Source organism: Lepisma saccharinum, chromosome 1 (genome assembly GCF_977018435.1).
Source record: "Lepisma saccharinum chromosome 1, izLepSacc3.1, whole genome shotgun sequence".
Taxonomy (NCBI): Eukaryota; Metazoa; Arthropoda; class Insecta; order Zygentoma; family Lepismatidae; genus Lepisma; species Lepisma saccharinum.
Window position 1 is genome coordinate 1939371 of NC_139229.1, and position 19719 is coordinate 1959089.

The 19719-nt window shown below is 40.4% G+C and overlaps 1 protein-coding gene across 1 annotated transcript in view; it reads left to right on the forward strand.

Moving 5' to 3' along the window:
* LOC145979610 (uncharacterized) overlaps positions 1-19719 on the forward strand; it is a 100598-nt gene that overhangs the window by 55939 nt on the left and 24940 nt on the right. The window contains exons 13-14 of the mRNA XM_083112576.1: positions 663-751; positions 13996-14118. Of these exons, the coding sequence (XP_082968702.1) occupies positions 663-751; positions 13996-14118 (212 nt within the window). The remainder of the gene's footprint in view (positions 1-662; positions 752-13995; positions 14119-19719) is intronic.

A 19719-nucleotide genomic window follows, 5' to 3' on the forward strand; every position in this document is an offset into this window, starting at 1 on the left:
GAATGGCCAGGAGGGCTACCAGAAACGTCGTTACGGGTGGTCCGGGGGAGGGGAGGGGACACTGCCCCGAGGCTTCCATGGCTTAGATGAAATTTACTTTAAAATATTAAAAAAAAAATATGCTGACCAAGACAACAGCTGAACCAATCGGCTTTGTCCAGTTGCCACGGGGAGGGGGAGTTCCCGTGGTATTCTGCGTTGCCAAATTTTTCATTTTGGATCGTTTTCGAAACAGGTGGCACCCTTAACAAGGCGGTGCACGGCGAAGCCTGATGGTTGCCGCCACGTAGCAAGCGAATGGGTCTCCGATTGCCTGCCTCTCCCTGAAATGCGAGCGAAGGGGTCTTGTTGTCAGGAAGAGGTGTCGTGTGCGACTCGACAAAAATCAGGCGTGTAGCAACCGGTAGCAACACCGCTTTCGCTCCCTTGAACTGGAGGCAGAAAGTTTAGGTTTCCTCAACTCCATTCTCTTGCTGGAAGCACTTTAGTTGGGAGTTGCGTTCAGATGCAAGAGTCCAGCCATTTCCCTGTAGGCGTCAGTCCCTTTGTTGCGATGCCTCTGTTCAAATTACTTTCGGATAACTTTCGGGCAGCCTGAGAGTGTGGCATGTGTGCTATTTTCTCCTTTCTTTCTGCTATCTTATGGAGTCGTTTCTTTTCAGGTATGCGCCGTGCCTCCACCCATACTTCTGAAGATGATGAGGAAGAAATAGAGGATACTGACTATGATCAGTTCCAAGAAGTAGGAAAGGTTCGTACAAATATATATTGTTTGTGTTTTTGATGTTTTATTCACTACCACGAGTACTACAAATAACAAATATATTATGGTATACATCGCAATGCACACCGGAGCTGCTTTTGCATAAAACGTCCGAGCAGCCACACTGTTCGCGCGCTCTCGCCTGACTGGCGCACGGGCGTATAAAGAAAACAAATGCATGTTGCTATGCGCGAAAGCGCTATGTTCTTGATGTGACATTTCAATGAAAATAACACATGATTATCATACATTCTCCCCCCTCTTGGTCGTACAATAGACCAAAATAATATACTGTACTTCTCTGTGACGTGATTAAACTTAATCACCTTATAACTGCAAATTGTTATAATGACACTAAACTGCACTAAACACTAAACTATTGTTCAAAATTATCTTCGATGGGAAGTGGTACAATCTTGACGACTGGTCTTCTGTATACACCTCCTTTAGTCTTGACGTCGACGACTCGAACAAGTCCATCCTTACCAGGATATACTGCTTCGATGATGCCGAGATTCCAAACAAGGGGAGGAAGTCTTTCATTCTTCAGTATCACAACGGTACCTGCTTGAATCTTCTGCTGACGAGTCCACTTGGATCTCTGTTGCAATCCATGTAATTATTCTGTCGACCAACGATGTCACAATTGTTGGTGAAACTGCTGAATTCTCTGCCATCTTGTCAGTCTGTTGACTGGTAATTCGGAGATGTCTGGCTCGGGTAACGAGGATAAAGGATGACCTATGAGGAAGTGACCAGGTGTAAGTGGGGTTGGATCTGTTGGATCTTGTGAGATTACAGAAATGGGTCTTGAATTTAAACACGCTTCTATCTGGCACAATAATGTTGTCAATTCTTCAAATGTTATCGATGACTTGCCTACTATTCTTACCAAATGATGTTTCATTGATTTGACTGTTGCCTCAGCGAGTCCTGAAAAATGTGGTGATCCAGGTGGCATAAAGTGCCATTGTAGACCTTCTAGTGATAAGTAGTCCTGTAATTTATTATTAAATGCTTCTGATTGAAATAGTTGTAAAAGTTCTTGTAACTCTTTGTTCGCACCAACAAAGTTGGTTCCATTGTCACTGTATATATTACAACTCTTCCCTCTTCGTGATGTGAAACGTCTAAGTGTAGCAATAAAAGCCTCGGATGTGAGATTGCTGACTACTTCTAAAAGTATCGTTCTTGTTGATAAACAAATGAATATGGCGACGTAGCATTTAGTAACTGTTTTGCTTCTTACGGTTCCTGTTTTGACATGTATTGGACCGGCGTAATCTACAGCCACATTGGTAAATGGTCTTGATGGTTGAACGCGAGCTGCAGGTACTTGTCCCATCAATTGCGACGAAGTTGTGCTTTTTAGCTTAAAACAGATTATGCATTTTATGTAGTATTTTCTTAACTACCTGTTTGCCACGTGGAATCCAATATTTGTCTCTTAAAGAACTTACTAATAGCTGTGGTCCTGCATGTAGAAGTTTTCTGTGCTCTGCTTCGACAATCAATTTTGTAAGGTTACTTTTTGGTGGTAATATCATCTGATGCTTGCTGTCAAATGATGATAATTGACTGTTATCCAGACGTCCTCCAACTCTTAGCATCTGATCTTTGTCTAAGAATGGATACAATGTTTTCAAAGAACTTTTATTTGAAAGTTCGTGGTTCGAGTTGAGTTCTTCGATTTCCTTTGAATAGAACGCTTGTTGTGCAATTTTTATACATGTGTGTAATGCACGTTGCACTTCATTGTGTTTGAGATGACTAATCAGTCTCTCATGAGAGTTCTTGAGATTGTAAATAAACCGTTGGCAATATGCCACGACTCTTATTAATTTAGACAACTTTGAAAATCTGTCAATGATGTGAGTCTCTTTGCTCTGTATGAACAATGATAATGTTGATATTCGTCTCATTTCTGGTGCTTCAGTTTCAAGCTTTATTGATGAATGAGGCCACAAATTTGAATTCTCTTTCAACCATTCGGGTCCTTGCCACCATAATGGACACTGTTTCATGATGCTTGCATCAACACCTCTTGATATTAAATCAGCTGGATTATCGTTTGAAGGTACATGTTTCCAATTACTGATTTCTGTTAAATCCTGATTCTAGAAACTCTGTTTCCTACAAATGTTTTCCATTTTGCAGGTGAGGCTGATATCCAGGACAGAACAATTTGAGAATCTGTCCATAAATGTGTGCTTTCAATTTGCAAATGCAATGCGGGCATTGCCTTATGCACGAATTCTGCTAAAAGTAATGCTGCACAAAGTTCTAGTCTGGGTAATGTTATTTTCTTTATTGGAGCTACGCGTGACTTTAAACATAGAAGTTTTACTGAAACTTGACCTTGCTGATTGTTGGAGCGAATATATAAGCATGCGCCATATGCTTTTTCACTTGCATCTGAAAATCCATGCAATTGTATTTTTGTCACGTTATCTTCTTGTACTACAAATCTTTCCATGCTTATTTCATTGATAAGTGGAAGTTGCACTTGCAGTTTCTGCCATTCAGTAATTAATTCTGGTGACAGCTTTTGATCCCACTCAACTTCTTTCTGCCAAAGACGTTGAAGAAACATTTTGTATTTGATGACTATTGGACTAACAAGCCCTAATGGATCGAAAATGGATGAAATAACGCCTGTTATTTGACGCTTAGTGGAAATGCTGACTGTTGTAGAACTAGAGGTAAATTTACTGCTAACGATGAATTTGTCTTCTACAGGATTCCAAGAGATTCCTAGTGTGTTTACTCCTTTTTGCGAATGTAATTGGACTGGAAAGTTATCTTCTCTGTATTCTGGTGGAATTGATCTTAATAACTCAGTGTTATTACAACACCATTTGCGTAATACAAATCCTCCTTTAGCTAGTAACTCAATGAGTTCGGCTTGCAATTGTGTCGCTTGTTGTACGTTTTGAGATCCACTAGCTAAATTGTCGACATAAAAGCTCTCAGCTAAAATGTTCGTTGCTTGAGGATAATTACAACTTTCTTCTTGTGCTAGCTGCTGCATACAACGTGTTGCTAAAAATGATGCTGGCGCTGTCCCATACGTGAGAGTCTGTAATTCAAATATTTTGATCTCTTCGTTTGGCGTCTCTCTCCATAGGATTCTCTGCAACGGAGTATCATCTTGATGTACTTGTATCATTCTATACATTTTTTCGATGTCTGCCGTGAAAGCGATTGGATATGTTCTAAATCTTAAGACTATGGACATCAAATCGGGTTGAATGGTGGGTCCAATCATGAGAATATCATTCAATGATTTTCCGTTGTCTGTCTTGGCGGACGCGTTGAATACGACACTTACCCTGGTTGTAGAATTGCTAGGTTTTACTACAGCGTGATGAGGCATGTAATACGTGACTCCTTCTGAGGTGTGACGTTCTTCTTCAACTTGTTTCATGTGTCCAAGATCTTCATATTCATGCATAAATTTTACGTAATCTTGACGTAATTCTTATTCACGTTGCAATTTCGCTTCAAGTTGATGAAACCTGATTGAAGCTAGGTTGTATGATTGTTCTAATGTTTCTTTAGACTCCTTGAATAGCAAATGTACCGTGAAACGCCCTGTATGGTCACGAGTGGTGTGGTTTACAAAGTGCTGTTCGCATGCCATTTCTTCTCTTGTTGTCACCGATGTTCCTAATTCTTCAAGCTCCCAAAAAGCTCGTATCTGTCTATTTAGATTGTCATCTGTCATTGTGAAACAAGAAGTAATCGATGTATTGGAGTTACATTGTTGTGGGATGCGTCCAGATAGAATGAAGCCCAATTTCGTGTCTTGAAGTACTGGGAAGTTCTTTGGGTGAGTCATACGTTCTGGCTTCAATATTTGAAAGAAAACATCTGCACCTAACAATAACTGTATTTTGCCTGGAATAGCAAACGTAGGATCTGCTAATGCGATATTTTTTGGAATGTTCCATTCTTCATACGGAACCTTTTCTGTAGGTAAATTGCCCGTGATGGTTGGCAACACTGCACATTCTATGGTTGTATAAAAATCGTTTATTGTGGATTGCAAACATACTTCAACACTTGATCTGGTTTCTGATGTGACACCATTTATTCCTCTTATTGGAACGAACCTTCTTTGTTTCGCGAGCCCTAGTTGTTGAACCATATCTGAAGTTACGAAATTCGATTGAGAGGCACTGTCTAATAACCCTCTGCATTTTAACCATCTTCCTGTTCGATCTTTCAGTTTAACTAACACAGTTGCTAGCAAAACTTGTGACTGAGGTTTTCCCTTTATTGTGCAATACGAAGCTTGCGGTGAAGCAAATTCATTCTGATTGTACTGAGTTGTGTTAGAAGGCTCTGAGTTATCAGAACGAGTATCTGATTGTTGCGATCTTCTTGACCCTTCTGTTGCGCGATCTACGTGCAATAAGGTGTTGTGGTTCTTTCGGCATTTTCTACATGAGCTTGATTTACATACGCTTGAAAAATGTCCTGTCTTTAAACAATTAGTACATATATTGTTGTCTCACAAACATTGATATTTCTGCACTTGATTTGCATTAATGAAATCTTTACATTTGTAATTGGCATGTGATAGTTTACAAAATGGACACGTTGGAGACGACGTACTGACGTATGCTCTTGTAAATTTGTCTTGCTTTGCATTAACGTACGATTTTTTGCCTGCTTGTTTGTTATCAGAAGTGGAATTGACCGAATTTTTGATGGATTCTAACGCTTGGCATCTTTTTTCTAAAAATGACAAAAAGTCCTTCAAAGTGGGAAACGAAGATTCTGTGCATTGTAATTCCCATGCCTTTCTTGTTGTAACGTCTACTTGTGAAACGAAATGTTGCGTAAGAATCATGTCTTCTAAAGACGCGTCTGTTTGTATCGCTCGAAGTGCATTTAGATTACTCGTCGCTGTATTGACGAATTCCCTGAGTTCTGTTGCATTTTCTTTATGTAAGGGTTTAATGTGAAGGATCTCATCAATATATGAAGCTGCAATCAACCTTTTGTTCGAATATCTTTCTCAAATAACAACTCCCATGCAACCTTGTAATTTGCTTCGCTGATCTAAAGATTTTCAATGAGATGCAATGCTTCCCCCTTGAGCGAAGTGCGCAGATACTGAAACTTCTGTATTTGCGGAATGTCTTTGTTGTCGTGAATAAGTGAACGAAACGTGTCTTCATACGCCAGCCAATGCTTATAATCCCCCTCAAATGTAGGTAAATGCACGGTTGGAAGTTTCAAGTTTGAACTCGAAGCCGACATTACATTGTTTTGAAGATTTGCTGTGGTATCGAGTTCGTGATCTTTAATGATTGTTCTCATTGTTGAGTTAAGCGAAAAATACAGCTGTTCTATTTCCGCCCATACCTCTTCCTGACAAGAATCAGTACACAAGATGTCTATGTTTTGCTGCACGTGTTGAATCTTTTCCCATATTGTTTCTAAGTGCTGTAAACGGGTGCATATTTCCTCTACGTTACCATGTTCAATGTCAAAGGCATGTATGAATGTTTGCATTCTTGTCATCTGTCCCTTTTGAGTTCCCCTTTGCTTTACTAACGTTTGTTATTCTTCCATTGTTGTGCGTGTTTATTACGGGATACAAGGAAAACAAGGAATTGAAATTGACGTAAAAAGAGCCAGACATAAACAATGAGCATGCAACTGACCTGCTTGTTGCCAAGTCGCTGAAGTGTTTTCTGCGGCGCTCTACGATGCTGTGTGAAGCGATGCTTTCCGGGTGTCGCTTGTGGTCGATGCGGCAACGCTGCTGGATGAAACTGCGTAATCACTGAAGCCTGCTGAATGATCGTTGCACAATCAACTTGTACGTACGCGTGATAATGTTTGTGCACTGATTCATATCACTATGCGGCTCGACGGAGGACCATATGTTTGTGTTTTTGATGTTTTATTCACTACCACAAGTACTACAAATAACAAATATATTATGGTATATATCGCAATGCACACCGGAGCTGCTTTTACATAAAACGTCCGAGCAGCCACACTGTTCGCACGCTCTCGCCTGACTGGCGCCACGTTCTTACTGGCGTGCCTATAAAGAAAACAAATGCATGTTGCTATGCGCGAAAGTGCTATGTTCTTGATGTGACATTTCAATGAAAATAACACATGATTATCATACATATATATTTTACATATTTCGTTATCGAAGTTAATTACTAATTCCAATGTAGATGGCGCAGTGGTAGCGTCGTCGCCTTGTAATCAAGTGGTCCCGGGTTCAATTCCAGGTGGAGGCACATAGTGGTTCTTATACCACTTTAAGCTGTAGGTCCAGTCCCCGATTATCCTTACTGTGCATCAAGTGGACTTGAAAACACCAAATCAATCAATCAATCAAACCAATGTAGATACAAAGACGACCATTCATTTCTTTAAATTAACAAATATGATTGTATATGATTTTTGGTAAACAAGAAAAAAAAATTGGCAGCCTTTATAACTTGTGTAATTCGTTGAATAATCATTAGCTTATCAAATGTTTGTTTATTGGAAACTTTTTTTTTGTTATTCAAAATAAACTTTTCTTCTCTGTGTACTAGTTCAGTCTCACTTCTATTAAATGTATTTTTGGACATTCTATAGTTACAGCAGGGTGATTTCACACCAAATCGACGCAAATTATACTTCACGATTTGTCCTCTTGGTGAAATTTTCTGACTGTATACTCCATTGTATAGGGTGGCCAGGAATTAAGGGGCCACCTTTTGATCATCAATTACGATTAACAATGACAACATATTTATGATATTGGCAACATTTTCTGAAGATAGTGACTTGGACACCACAATGACAATTGTATCTCTTTTCCACATAATTATCAATTTGAGCTCCATTTAAATCAATGCAAGCTTGAAGACGTAATTGGCTTTCCTTCTATCTGTTCGTGGCTTATCAAATTTTTTAAGGTCTGAAACACTTCCGGTTGCATCAAGTAACTTGTTGATTCTTGAGATAGTGTCACTCTTAAGTGCTAGAGGTCCACATTCCTGCAGCATTCGTCGCTCAACTTCAGCTACACGTTATCGGTAACGGAAAATACATGTACACATTTGACACGCTGCTCAATACTTAGGCGACTTGCTGCCATTCAAAACAACATCTACTTCTTCCGCTTTGTCGGTTAGATCTTACATACGTGTAAAGAAAAATAACTACTAGCTCAATTAATGCAAAAGTTACAGAGTGAAAAAACGTGCCCCCTTAATTCGTGACCCCCCTGCAGAGTGAATAATTCCCAATTCTTAGCTGATTTCGCAGTTGCATACTTTTGAAGTTTTCAAATTTTGCAAGAAACTAAAAGAGCAAATTACATTTAACAAACAAAGCTCCTTCTATGGGATTTCATTTAATATCATAAAAATAAAAAAATAATTACTTTGCAAACCTGGAGATGGGTGGTTACATAGGTAAGAGCCAATTCCTTAGGACCACGTTCCCCATATGGACCAACTTAGCATTGCCAGAGCATAGGATTCAGCTTTTTGCGTATAATGTGTGGGGCACCAGTATATATATATATACCGATTAAGGCTCTATTATCTATACTAATGTCCAAAATTAAAGCAACAAACGGAAATTCTTTCCCGTGTGTCCATTTGACCACATAATACGATCAGGTGATAGTAATATTTATGATCTCATAGACAACTGGTTTAAGATAGAAAATAAACTAACCTTAATGTGCCAGGATTCTGGAGTGCCCATCCCCCACCCCAAAGGCCAATGGCGCATTCCCCCAAAATCATGTCATGCGTTTCCCCCAAATCATATTATCCGCGCCCTTAAACCATATCGTAATCCCCACAAAATATTTAATTACGACAGCGTGTCTACCGAAAGTAACTTTTTCTTAGCTTTACTGAACATTATAATTTATATGCCCCCCTCTTCCTAAACAGGGGTGCCATCACTCAAGACCACCCCTAAAATCGTTCATCATAATCGAGAATATCGCGTGGATCCCACTTTAAACTGTAGGTTCAGTTCCGATTAGCCTTACAGTGCATAAAGTGAACTTAAAAAAGCAAATCAATCAATCGAGAATATCGCTTGTCTTGTAATGCAGCTTTAGTATAAAAACTTCATATTCATCTCATTAAAGCGCCAAACACACATCGTAGTAATAAATTATTGCGAGCGAAGCGAGCAAGAAAATTTTTACATCCATTCCTTTGCAGGCTTTGAAGAATATTAATTTAATGGGGTGTCAATACTTTCTTAAGATCCCGAGATATTTAGTCTTTTCCTTTGGCACATTCGGGGTCGAAAACGTGTGGATGCCTTATCGATAAATACAGTCTCCAAAATGTAATGTTCAAACTCTCTCTCCACTACAGAAATCCCTTGACAATGTAAGATTTAACACTTTATCAAAAGCTTTCTATCTCCCCCTTTAAATTTCATACTCAATTAATTTTACACTTACTGTTGATATTGAAGAGTAGATATTGCCTCCTCCAAAAAATTAATTCTCAGTCTCCACACCAGAATTTCCGCAACAGTCTAAGACAATAGCAATACACAAGAATTGGATACCCCCTTCAATTTAATGCTCAATCCCCCTCAAACTAAAGTACTAGCCATAATCTAAGACCTAGAGTTGAATACTGTCCCCCCAAAGTTTAATTCAGAATCCCCCTCAGAACCCACGTGTCAATTAAGGCCTAATATATAGGAGTTTGATACCCCCCCCGCCTTCGATAATACCCTAAACACTTCATCTAATGGATTAAATATGGTGCATTTAATGTGTAAAATTTTTACATATAGTTTGGAAAAGATGTAAATGTTGAATTTTATATTATTTGAAGAGAAAAAATCCCCTCCAAAAATCTCGATGGCACAACCTGCGCCATAAAACCTCCCTGTGGGCACCCCTGACAGGATTTATCAACAAAAAGATCACGATAGCAACTTGGCAAATTTATCAACAAAAAAATCACACGAGGAAAGGATTTCTGTTGGTTGCTTTAATTTTGGACATCAGTGTAGATATTATCAAAAATTTAATAGACTTACGTAATCGCGAAACTTTGGATAGGATAGGATATCTGGATAGGAGAGAAAGCAAACTCTACGAAAATTCATGTCAATGCTCTTGAAGGAATTCTGAGCTGATGTACTTAATTGTTCATACTCTGGAATAATAAAGAGGTTTCTCGACTGGAAAGGAACATTTGAAACAATTTGCCCTTACGGCTGCAAGTCGAGCCTTAAGGTGTCTAAAAATGCCATGTTGATCCCAAACACAGAAACAAACAAATGGATAAAGTCGGCAGTCCAGACCACACCTTTAAGTGAATCATCGGAAAAGATGCAGGCAGGTTCATCAAAATGCATCTACTGAAGGAAATCCTTCCATATCATCATAATGCACTTTGGTGTTCATTTTACGATGTACAGAAATGCCCTGGAATGTATCAAATGTATCATCGTAGATGCCATAAAACACATTTTAGTGCATCAATCGATTCAGTTTTCTGTCCGTGTAGGTGTCACAGGGGAAGGGAAGAGGGCATATTTGAAATTTGGAAATTGGAAAAGTGTCAAAAAGTGTCAGGAAAATAAATCAAAAATCTGTTTCAATTACGGCGACAATTTTGAACAGAAGTTTCTTGAAATTAGGACTTTTATCAAAACATCTAATCTCTACACTGTGCCAGCTAACTGTGCAACGCTTACAGAGCACGAAATCGGGTAACTCCCGTCATCCATTACACAATCCCGTTCCTCTCACTGTTCATCGGTGGAGCCATCTCACGTCATTACTTGCGCAGAGACTTGTTCTCGTTCGCCTGGTCTACAGTTAACTGGTACGGAGTTTACGAGGTGTTACTCGACTCCATTTACTATTTAAAATTAGCGAATAGCTTCCCCAGAAAGGCACCATATATCGTACAGTTGAAATACCACCTCTCGAATGGTCCCTTGCCTACTAGTGGGGTGTCCTTCACAATATATGCAATTTACTATTTTCGGAAACTATATACCTGTTATCAAATTACAGAATCAGCCTTTACCTAGTGTTATCAAACCTCCAGCATTTTTTCATTTGGTAACATGAGATTAGCATATCCGGTTCCATCATCCGCTTTACGTCCGCTGCTTTAATTGGCTAAGGGCCTCCCCGATGACGTAGTGGTAACGTCGTTGCCTTGTAATCATAGGATCCCAGGTTCGCTACTCGTTGCAGCCACATTGAAGTTCGGATCCCACTTCAAACTGTAGGTCCAGTCCCGATTAACCTTTCTGTGCATAAAGTGGACTTAAAACAACAAATCAGTTAATTAAATTTTGTTCAATTTACTTCGCTTTTCTGCCACCGTTAGCTAATCACGAAGATTAGTATAAGTGGTGGAAAGTAACAAAACAAATGCTCCCCTGTGCTTTGCACCACGCCATTAAGTCGTATAAGGGGTGGAGTTAGGGCACCACACTTTCTTGATCACGCCTAAAGCTCCTGATCAGCACCATGCCCCTGCCCGCCTTTGCCCCCCAGTTTCCTTCAGGCTGGGTGGGCGCCGGAGCAGCTTGAGCAGGTGGAAAAAATCCCGGTTCTCCCCCGTAGGGGATCGAACCCTGGTCTCTCCCATGTTAGTCAGACTGAGCTACCGCGCCTTGAGTATGAGAGATGATATGATGAAATTGATGAAGGGACACTAAGAAACATGTCCCAGGTCGGTATTCGAACTCGGGATACTTGCCGTCGTAGCGTCCTGAGGTAATCACTCCGTCACCGAGGTCGGCTGAAGTCCTCTTCTATTTCCTCTCAATACTGTTAGGCCTATGAATATATATATATATATATATATATATATATATATATATCTTTTTGCTCCCATTAGTTATTGAACTTGGGAGTGGTTAGCATAGTACACAGCGACGCCAGAGATCCTGGCCTGAGCATAGGTTTTCTTTGTTAGTTTCTTTATTAGCCAAAGTGGAAGAAAATAGAAGTAAAATATATGAAATCAATGATTTAATCCTCTAGAAATTTCTTCAGCTGGCAAGGATGGAAGATCTGGAGAGTAGAATACACTCTTCCATATATGTAAAGGGTTTTCCAATAAGAATGATATGATTTAGAAATGAACTGGCAACTATGCTCCAAATGTTATAACAATCTGTGTTACAACTGTCACTAGTTGTCATTTGTGTTTAGTATACAGTGACAATTCATCATGACTAAATACACACTTCAAGAACGTTTGGTTATTATAGAAAATTTTATGAAAATAGATGTTCTTTTGTGAATACTCAACGTGCACTTCGCGAAAACTATGGTCCACATAATCGCTAGCCCTTCTGTGCTTGCTATTCGTCGAATCGTTGAAAAATTTGAAAGGGATTTTGCTCTTCACGGTGAGAAATACCAACAAGAGGTCGAAATGCAAGAACTGTAGAGAACATTGCTGCTGTAGGTCACTGTATGATTTGGTTTATGGCATGGTGGCAACATCGGACCATTTTTTTTTTTCAATACGAGGTAGGAGATGCAGTAAGAGTGACTGGTGAGCGGTACCGATTGATGTTAACAGATTTTTTGTGGCCAAATTTAGATGAAATTGATTTGGAGGACATGTGGTTCCAACAAGACGGTGCCGCATGTCACGCTGCTAATGCTACTATCGACGTATTGCAAGAACAGTTTTGTGAAAGGATAATTTCAAAAAATGCAACTGTTGGTTGGTTTCCAAGAAGTTGTGATTTAACTCCTTTACATTGCTTTTTGTTGGGTTATTTGAAATCTATAGTCTATACAAACAGACCACGAACCCTTGATGCATTAAGATTGAACATCGAACGCTGCATTCGTGACATTAGGCCCGAATTGTTGCACAAAGTCATCGAAAATTGGGTTCATCGAATTCACTCGTGTGCACGAAGTCGAGGTGGACACTTAAATGATGTGTTATTCAAAACATAATGTAATAAACTATGCTTCAAAACAATATAAAAAGTTTGGTTGTATCTGAAATAGTTTTTATTTTATTTCATTGTAAATTCACATAGTTCTTATTGGAAAACCCTATATATAAGTAGCGACGACAGTGTTTTAACAAATGTTTTAGCTTTTTACGAAGACCTGGTCTCATCCAGTGCCCGTGAGAATATTTTTTTTAGTTTACTCTCACTATTTATAGGAATGGGCTGATATGAAATTTTGGCCGATACCGATAAAATTCTGATATAAAATTTACCAATAAGCGATATTCTACTGATCCGATAAAAAACTCCAAATGGTTCTTAAAGAACCTGATTAACCTCCGTAATAATTGTGTGTTTCGGGGTGACTTCAGGGCAAAAGCTACATATTTAGACACAATAAAAGTAGGGCATGGATTGATTGATTGATTGATTTGTGTTAGTTACTTTATGCACAGTAAGGCTAATCGGGACTGGCCCTACAGTTTGAAGTGGGATCCGAACCTCTATGTGCCTCGACCGAGTAAGGCATGGAGATTATCCATAACAATTTATAAGAAAGTGTAAGTATTTTACAGAAAATTATAAGATATTTATAGATATATCAGATCGGTAAAATAATCGGTAATTTTCCGATAAACCGATACATCGATATGCCATATGGATCGATATCGGTAGAGTACCGATGAATCTATCCCATTCCTACCTTTTAACTTGTTGCGTTTGTCTTGTGTAATAAGATGCGGTAGCTCAGTCGTTCCGGTCAGCCCCCGTGGCGGAGTGGTTAGCACATCGCGCTACGACGCCGGGGGTCCCGGGTTCGAATCCTGGTTCGGACGTGGATGTTTGTGATTGTCTGTCCTGAAATTGAAATATGAATGAAATGATATGAGTGAATGAAGTGTGATGGGGGAAGCTTCCGAATAGGGACTTTCGTTTTAAAGTAATAAAAAAATAGTAAAAAAAATAGTCGTTAGGGCATCTGACTACCATGCGAGAGACCTGGGTTCGATCCCTGGAGGGGTAGTACCCGGATTTTTTTCAGCTGTTGAAGCGGCTCCGGCCCCCACCCAGCTTCGTATAAAGTTGGTACCTGGAGGAAACTCTGGGAGGGGGGGGGGTAAAGGTGGCCGTGATCAAGTGTGGGGCCCTAACATTGAAGGGTTCAAAATCACCATAAAAAATGGAATCAATTTTTAAGTTTTAGGATATGCTACCGTTTCACTAGTGTTTCTTTGTGTCAGTAAGTTTCATCTTTCATGTTATAGGGCCAAGATCAAAGACTCACTGTCAGCAGGAGAACCCCGCAGCAGAAGGGCTCGAGCAGCAGGCAGAGCAGAGAAGCCAGTACGTTTGTCAGGCCCACCCCTTCGCCGCGGCATTTCGGGAAGGTAAGGCAGGCTTTGTAATTTTATTCGAGTAGATTTTTCAAGGGTGACAGGCAGATTGGAACTATGAAAACAAGATTTCCGATCAAGTGGGCAGCATTCAGATCAGGGGGTGCCCAAAGGAGGGGGAAGTGATAGAAAATAGGGAGAGGGGCAAACATAATAGGCTTCCAGTTAAAAGTGTACTGGCTCAAGGGCATTGGTCTATGAGGCAAATTACAGCAATATTGCACGTGTAAAATGGAGTAGTCCATTGTAACGTGGTGGGTACTCAAGGTCATTTCTTTTCATGATTCTTATTAGGAAACGGAACTTTATGTGCTAAAAAACTCAGAAATATTTATTTTTTATGTGTCATAAATGTTGAAAATATGTGATAAAAACAGGAAAATATGTGACAAAAATGAAAAACATTTGGTAACAAAAACAAAATATTACATGCATTTTAAACACCTAAAATCAGTTTCTAAATGCTTACCTCTTAGCGAGCTATTTTTTGGAAGAGTTGCAGTGAATCACCATAGTTTTCTCCAAATTCTCCATTGTAAATCTGTGGCGATTATCTCTAAACAGCATCTTATATTGTGAGAAAGATCGCTCCACGTCACAAGAAACAATTCTTGCATATTTGAAGCACGAAATGTCACTAACGCTGAAGTTTTCCAAAGCTTCTTCTTCCTCTACTTCACCTTCCAAAACACGTGCAATTTGGCACAAAGTTTGAAAACCTTGGTTTTTCCCAAAAATTTCCGTACATTTAGACATTAGCACTTGTGAGTTAGATCCAGTGAGTTCTTCCAGTTTCGTTTCTACTATACGGACTTCACCCACGGAAGCTGCCAAAGTGTTCGCGGACGATTCAAGCTTTCGTATGGAATTAGAGAGAAAGGATAGGTTTGTTGAGATGTATGTCAATTCGACTTTTAAGGAGGGATCCTTCAACAGTTCTTGCAGAATTTCTATAGACGATGCGTCTTCTTTGTCGAGATCGTTTACAACAGATACAAAATTTTCAAAGTTCTGGGCATAATATACAGCTGCATCCAACCAAGTGCCCCACCGCGTAACTACAGGTGTAGGGGGAAGGGGAACCTCAGGACATTTTTGTTTAAAAATGTCTATTCTTCTAGGCGACTTGATAAAAACTTTCTTCCCATTTGAAACCAGTTTATCGACGTTGGGATAAAGAGCTCTTATCTTTTCACATATTCTATGCAACGCATGAGCCACACATGTAACGTGCACCATTTTGGGGTAGCTAACGGCAAGGCCTACTGCAGCTTTTTTCATGTAAGCTGCAGCATCTGTCACTAGGAGAAGAACATTGTCAAATTTTATGCCTTCCGGCCACAATAGCTGCATTGCTTCGTTAAAAAGCCTTGCTATCGTTACATGTGTAGCCCCAGCTAGCTCTCTACACACTAGCAAATAATTTATCGTTGAGACATTTACGTCATTATGTAGCACTCCCACAATCACATTTCCCACTTTTCTACCGGTGGAGTCTGTAGTTTTGTCAATACATACCCAAATATTTTGATTCGCACATTGTGAGCGAATATGTTGTAAGGTTTGCTCGTAACACCTGTGCAGATACGTTTTTCGCAACGTTGATTCGTCAGGCGGTTCGAAGTTCGTATATTTCGAGAGAAAGTTTCGTAAATCAGGGTTCTTTAATTTGAACAGTGGAATATCTGCGGACACAAAAGCTCTGCACAAGTCCATTGAAAACGCGGACAATTTCGACGGTTCCCCAGAAGTAGATGGAGTTTGTTGCCCGATAAGTGCCTGTCTGCCGCTCAAACGTGAAGAAGCAACAACATGCTTGTTGCTACCTAAATGCTGTGTAATTTGCGAACGTTGGTCAGCTGCGATAGATTTACCACACGGTTGGCAAAATAACACTTTGCCATCAGTTGAAAACACATCCTTATATTCTTTACAGAACTGTTGCAAACGAGATGAAACACTTGCCTTAACTTTTGGCATATCGTACGAGAAAACACCTACTGCTGCACAAGCACCGAATCAGAACATGACAAAAGCAGAAACACTCTCGAAGCTCTGCATTACGTTGTGCGTTTGCCTCATCTGGGTAATATTTTCCCCCAGTAGGATCGTAGACGAGGCGCCAAAAGTCTGCCAGCGAGTTTGTTCAAAGACAAAACAAACCTAGCACTCTCGATATGAAAGAGGTGCGGATAATAAACATTTTTCCTTGGAGGATTTCGAGGTAGCTGAAGTCAATGAGCGATTTTATGTATGTAAAATAAAAATTCGCAAAATATGTATTTACATACGGAAAACTGGAAAATATGTGTTTTTATGTAAAATAAAATTTGCTGAGTTGACATATAAGGCTATGATCAGAATTTTGGCAAAAACGAGGGTCTCTGTCTTATCGCAGAAAAAACATTTATTTACCTAAACTTCCGTTCCCTAATTCTTATCATGTAACTGTTGATTGGAGCTGGGCCACTTTTAACTGCGACACCCTGTATAATAAATAGTAAAATATTTTAATAATATTTTTTATCTTTAGTTTCTGCTATCTTCTTTAAAAAGTTTTGGACTCAGGCACGTAGCCAGGGGGGATGGGCTAAGGGGGCTGAAGCTCCCCCCGAAATCCTACAAATACAGGGTGACAAGAAATAACCCGTACTAATGTTTGTGATCATAAATTTATTAAACCGAAACAATTGAGCAAAACAACACTGAAGAACAATGACATGGGACCTTAGGAACAAGATGTTCAGACGGTTTCGAAGTGGCCTCCCTAGGCGGCGATACAGAGGTCCAAACGGGCTTTGAAATTTTGGGCAATGGGCCGCAGGTCCTCGGGCGACAATCTGTTCCACTTATGATGCAGCGATTGCTTCAGTGACTCCAAACTGTGGTGGCGTTTAGCACATACCCTGGCCTCCAAAATCGACCAGACACTGTAGTCCATTGGGTTGAGATCCGGCGAGTAGGGCGGCCATTCCGTCGATGTGATAAAGTCCGGAAAATGGGTTCTGCACCACGCTTGCGTCGTTTTTTTCCTGTGGGCCGGAGCAGAGTCTTGCTGGGATGTCCATTGCGTATCGCCAAAGTTCTGCTGGGCCCACAGAAGGACGACGTTCTCGAGAATGTCGCGGCGGTACACTTCTTGGTTGATTTTGACCCCTTGATCCACGAAAACCAAAGTCGTCTTGCCGCTTGCGCAAATTCCGCCCCACACCATGACTGACTGCGGATTTTGGCGGTGTTCGACGATGGCTGAGGTACCGGGACCTTTGCAGACCAGGTCCTGTGGTTTTGGTGGTTGTGCGCCTGCTCCACGGTGAACAGCTTCTTGCTCCCATCGCTGACCTGCGGCCCGGCACTTCAGAGGGCAGCATCTTTTGAGTCGCAGGCGCTTGTTTTCATCCATGAGAAGCTGAACTTTTTGGAGCTTGTACACCTTGAGGTTGACGTTCTTTTTCACCATTTGCCGCACCGATTCGCGGTTGATCCCGATATCACGGGCGACTTTTCTCATGGAGACCCTCGGATTTCGCTGAACTCGCTTTTTGATGATCTTGCGGTTCTGGGACGTGTTGACGGTAGGCTTTCTTCCTCTTCCGGGATGGTCGCCTTCATGGTCGAGCTCCTTGAATCGCCGAACTGCGCCTGAGACAGTCATTTTTGGAACACCCAACAATTTCACATTGACGCTTTCCTTGACGCCACAGTTCCAAAATTGCACTGCGTTTGGTTGACATTCTCAAACACAAAGAAAGTAATCATTATGAAGCCGAAACAACAGGTACAGTTACAAAAGACTATGGAGAATCCAAAAACACAACAATTATTTGGCTACGGTACACTACATTCTTGGCAGGCTATGCCAAACTTTGTATGGGTTATTTCTTGTCACTTGCTATTTCTTGTAATCATAGTGTATAGTGGTAATTAATTGTACTTCCTTAGCAGGATTAAACATTAGACAGATAAAAGTTTAGGAACCATTTTATACTTTCATATTCTACAACTTAATCCAAAAAATAAATCGATCCACTGCCCTTAATATGTGTAGTTTTCTTTGTGAGAGGTCACACAATATAAACTTTGTGAGTAAAATGTGGCCCTAACTTTTAAGGCCTTTTTTTGAACGAAATGTGTAAAAGTTAATAACAAAATACAATAACTACGAATTTCACAGTCTGCCTGCAACTCGTGCAGGAAGCAGTTCGTAGCGAGCTCCACTCTTCGCGTGAGACGGCTTAGTGATCGAACTGTCCGAGTTAGCTAGGACCGTATACGGTTTTGCTAGTGTTTTGTTAGGTTTTTTTTTCCGTAGGAGTGTAAGCGAGGTATTGTTTACAATTACCGAGCGCCAGTGAAGATACGATGAAATAGATCACGATGAATACACAAAGAGAAAACACCTTGAAATTTGTTTTCATTGATGTAAAAACGCGATTGGATTTTCATCGATGGTTTCATGATGTCTACCAAGTGTCTACAAACCAAGTGCTCAGTTTTGAAATAGATTACATTTGTAAGTGTCTGTACGTGAAATTTGTGACAATAAGTGGTAGGAGAACGGTTACTAAATGATTTTGGTGCTGAGGTAATCTATAGTGACGTAGATGGTGACCATAAGGTTGAAGTAGAATGGGCCCACCAGCGACATGTAATTGTCAGAATCCATGTAGTCCCAATTGAATTAAGTGCAGAAGTGATAAGTCGTGTCATGAGGTCTTATGGGGAAGTGTTGAAAATTGAAGACGAGACATACTCTGCGGATCACATCTACCCTACTCGAACTGGACGTGTCTTGATCAAAATGATACTACTTAAACCCACACCCTCATACGTAATAATGAATGGTGACTCATATTGGGTAACATACCCTGGGCAGGCTCGTACGTGCATCGCGTGTTCTGAAGAGGCTCAGAATGTGGCACAGTGTCCCAAGCGTCGATCCCCTGGGAACCAGTCCCGCAGGGGGCGTTTAATATACCCGCTGACAATGTACTGATATTATATGAACCTACTGTGCTAACCGTACTGACTAAACCAAGAGATTCAGCTCCATCAGGTGCAGAAGTCCCTGCGTCAAGAGATAACAATGGAGAGAACACGGACAGCCCCATAATCACCGTCGAGGAAACAGGTACCAGACACGAAGTTAGTGTGAAGAATATACCAACAGGAAGGGAAGAGATGGAACAGCCAACCTTGTCCACGTCAGAGGAGATGCAACACATACCCCCACCCCCACCCCCAAGTGCTTTGTTCACGGAGGCAGAATTCCCCGTAGTTACCTCCCCTAGGAAATCACGGTCAAGATCTGTATAAAGGTTACAGTCAGTGGCGGAAAAGTCCATGGTGCTACGTAGAAAGAAGAAGAAAAATAATGAATGCGTAAGTTCCACAATAGTTCATAACGAATTTAGAGTAGAACCCGGTACCCCAAAACAAGATGTTTCAAAGGTTAGTTTAACAAGTAATTCAGCAAATGTAACTAAAGAAAAACCTTCAACGAGTAACAAACTTACCCCAGATTTATTTAGTGGAAAGCAGAGTTAATGCATTCTAGACAGAAGTTAGAGATCAGTAATGTTGAAGAATGCAAGT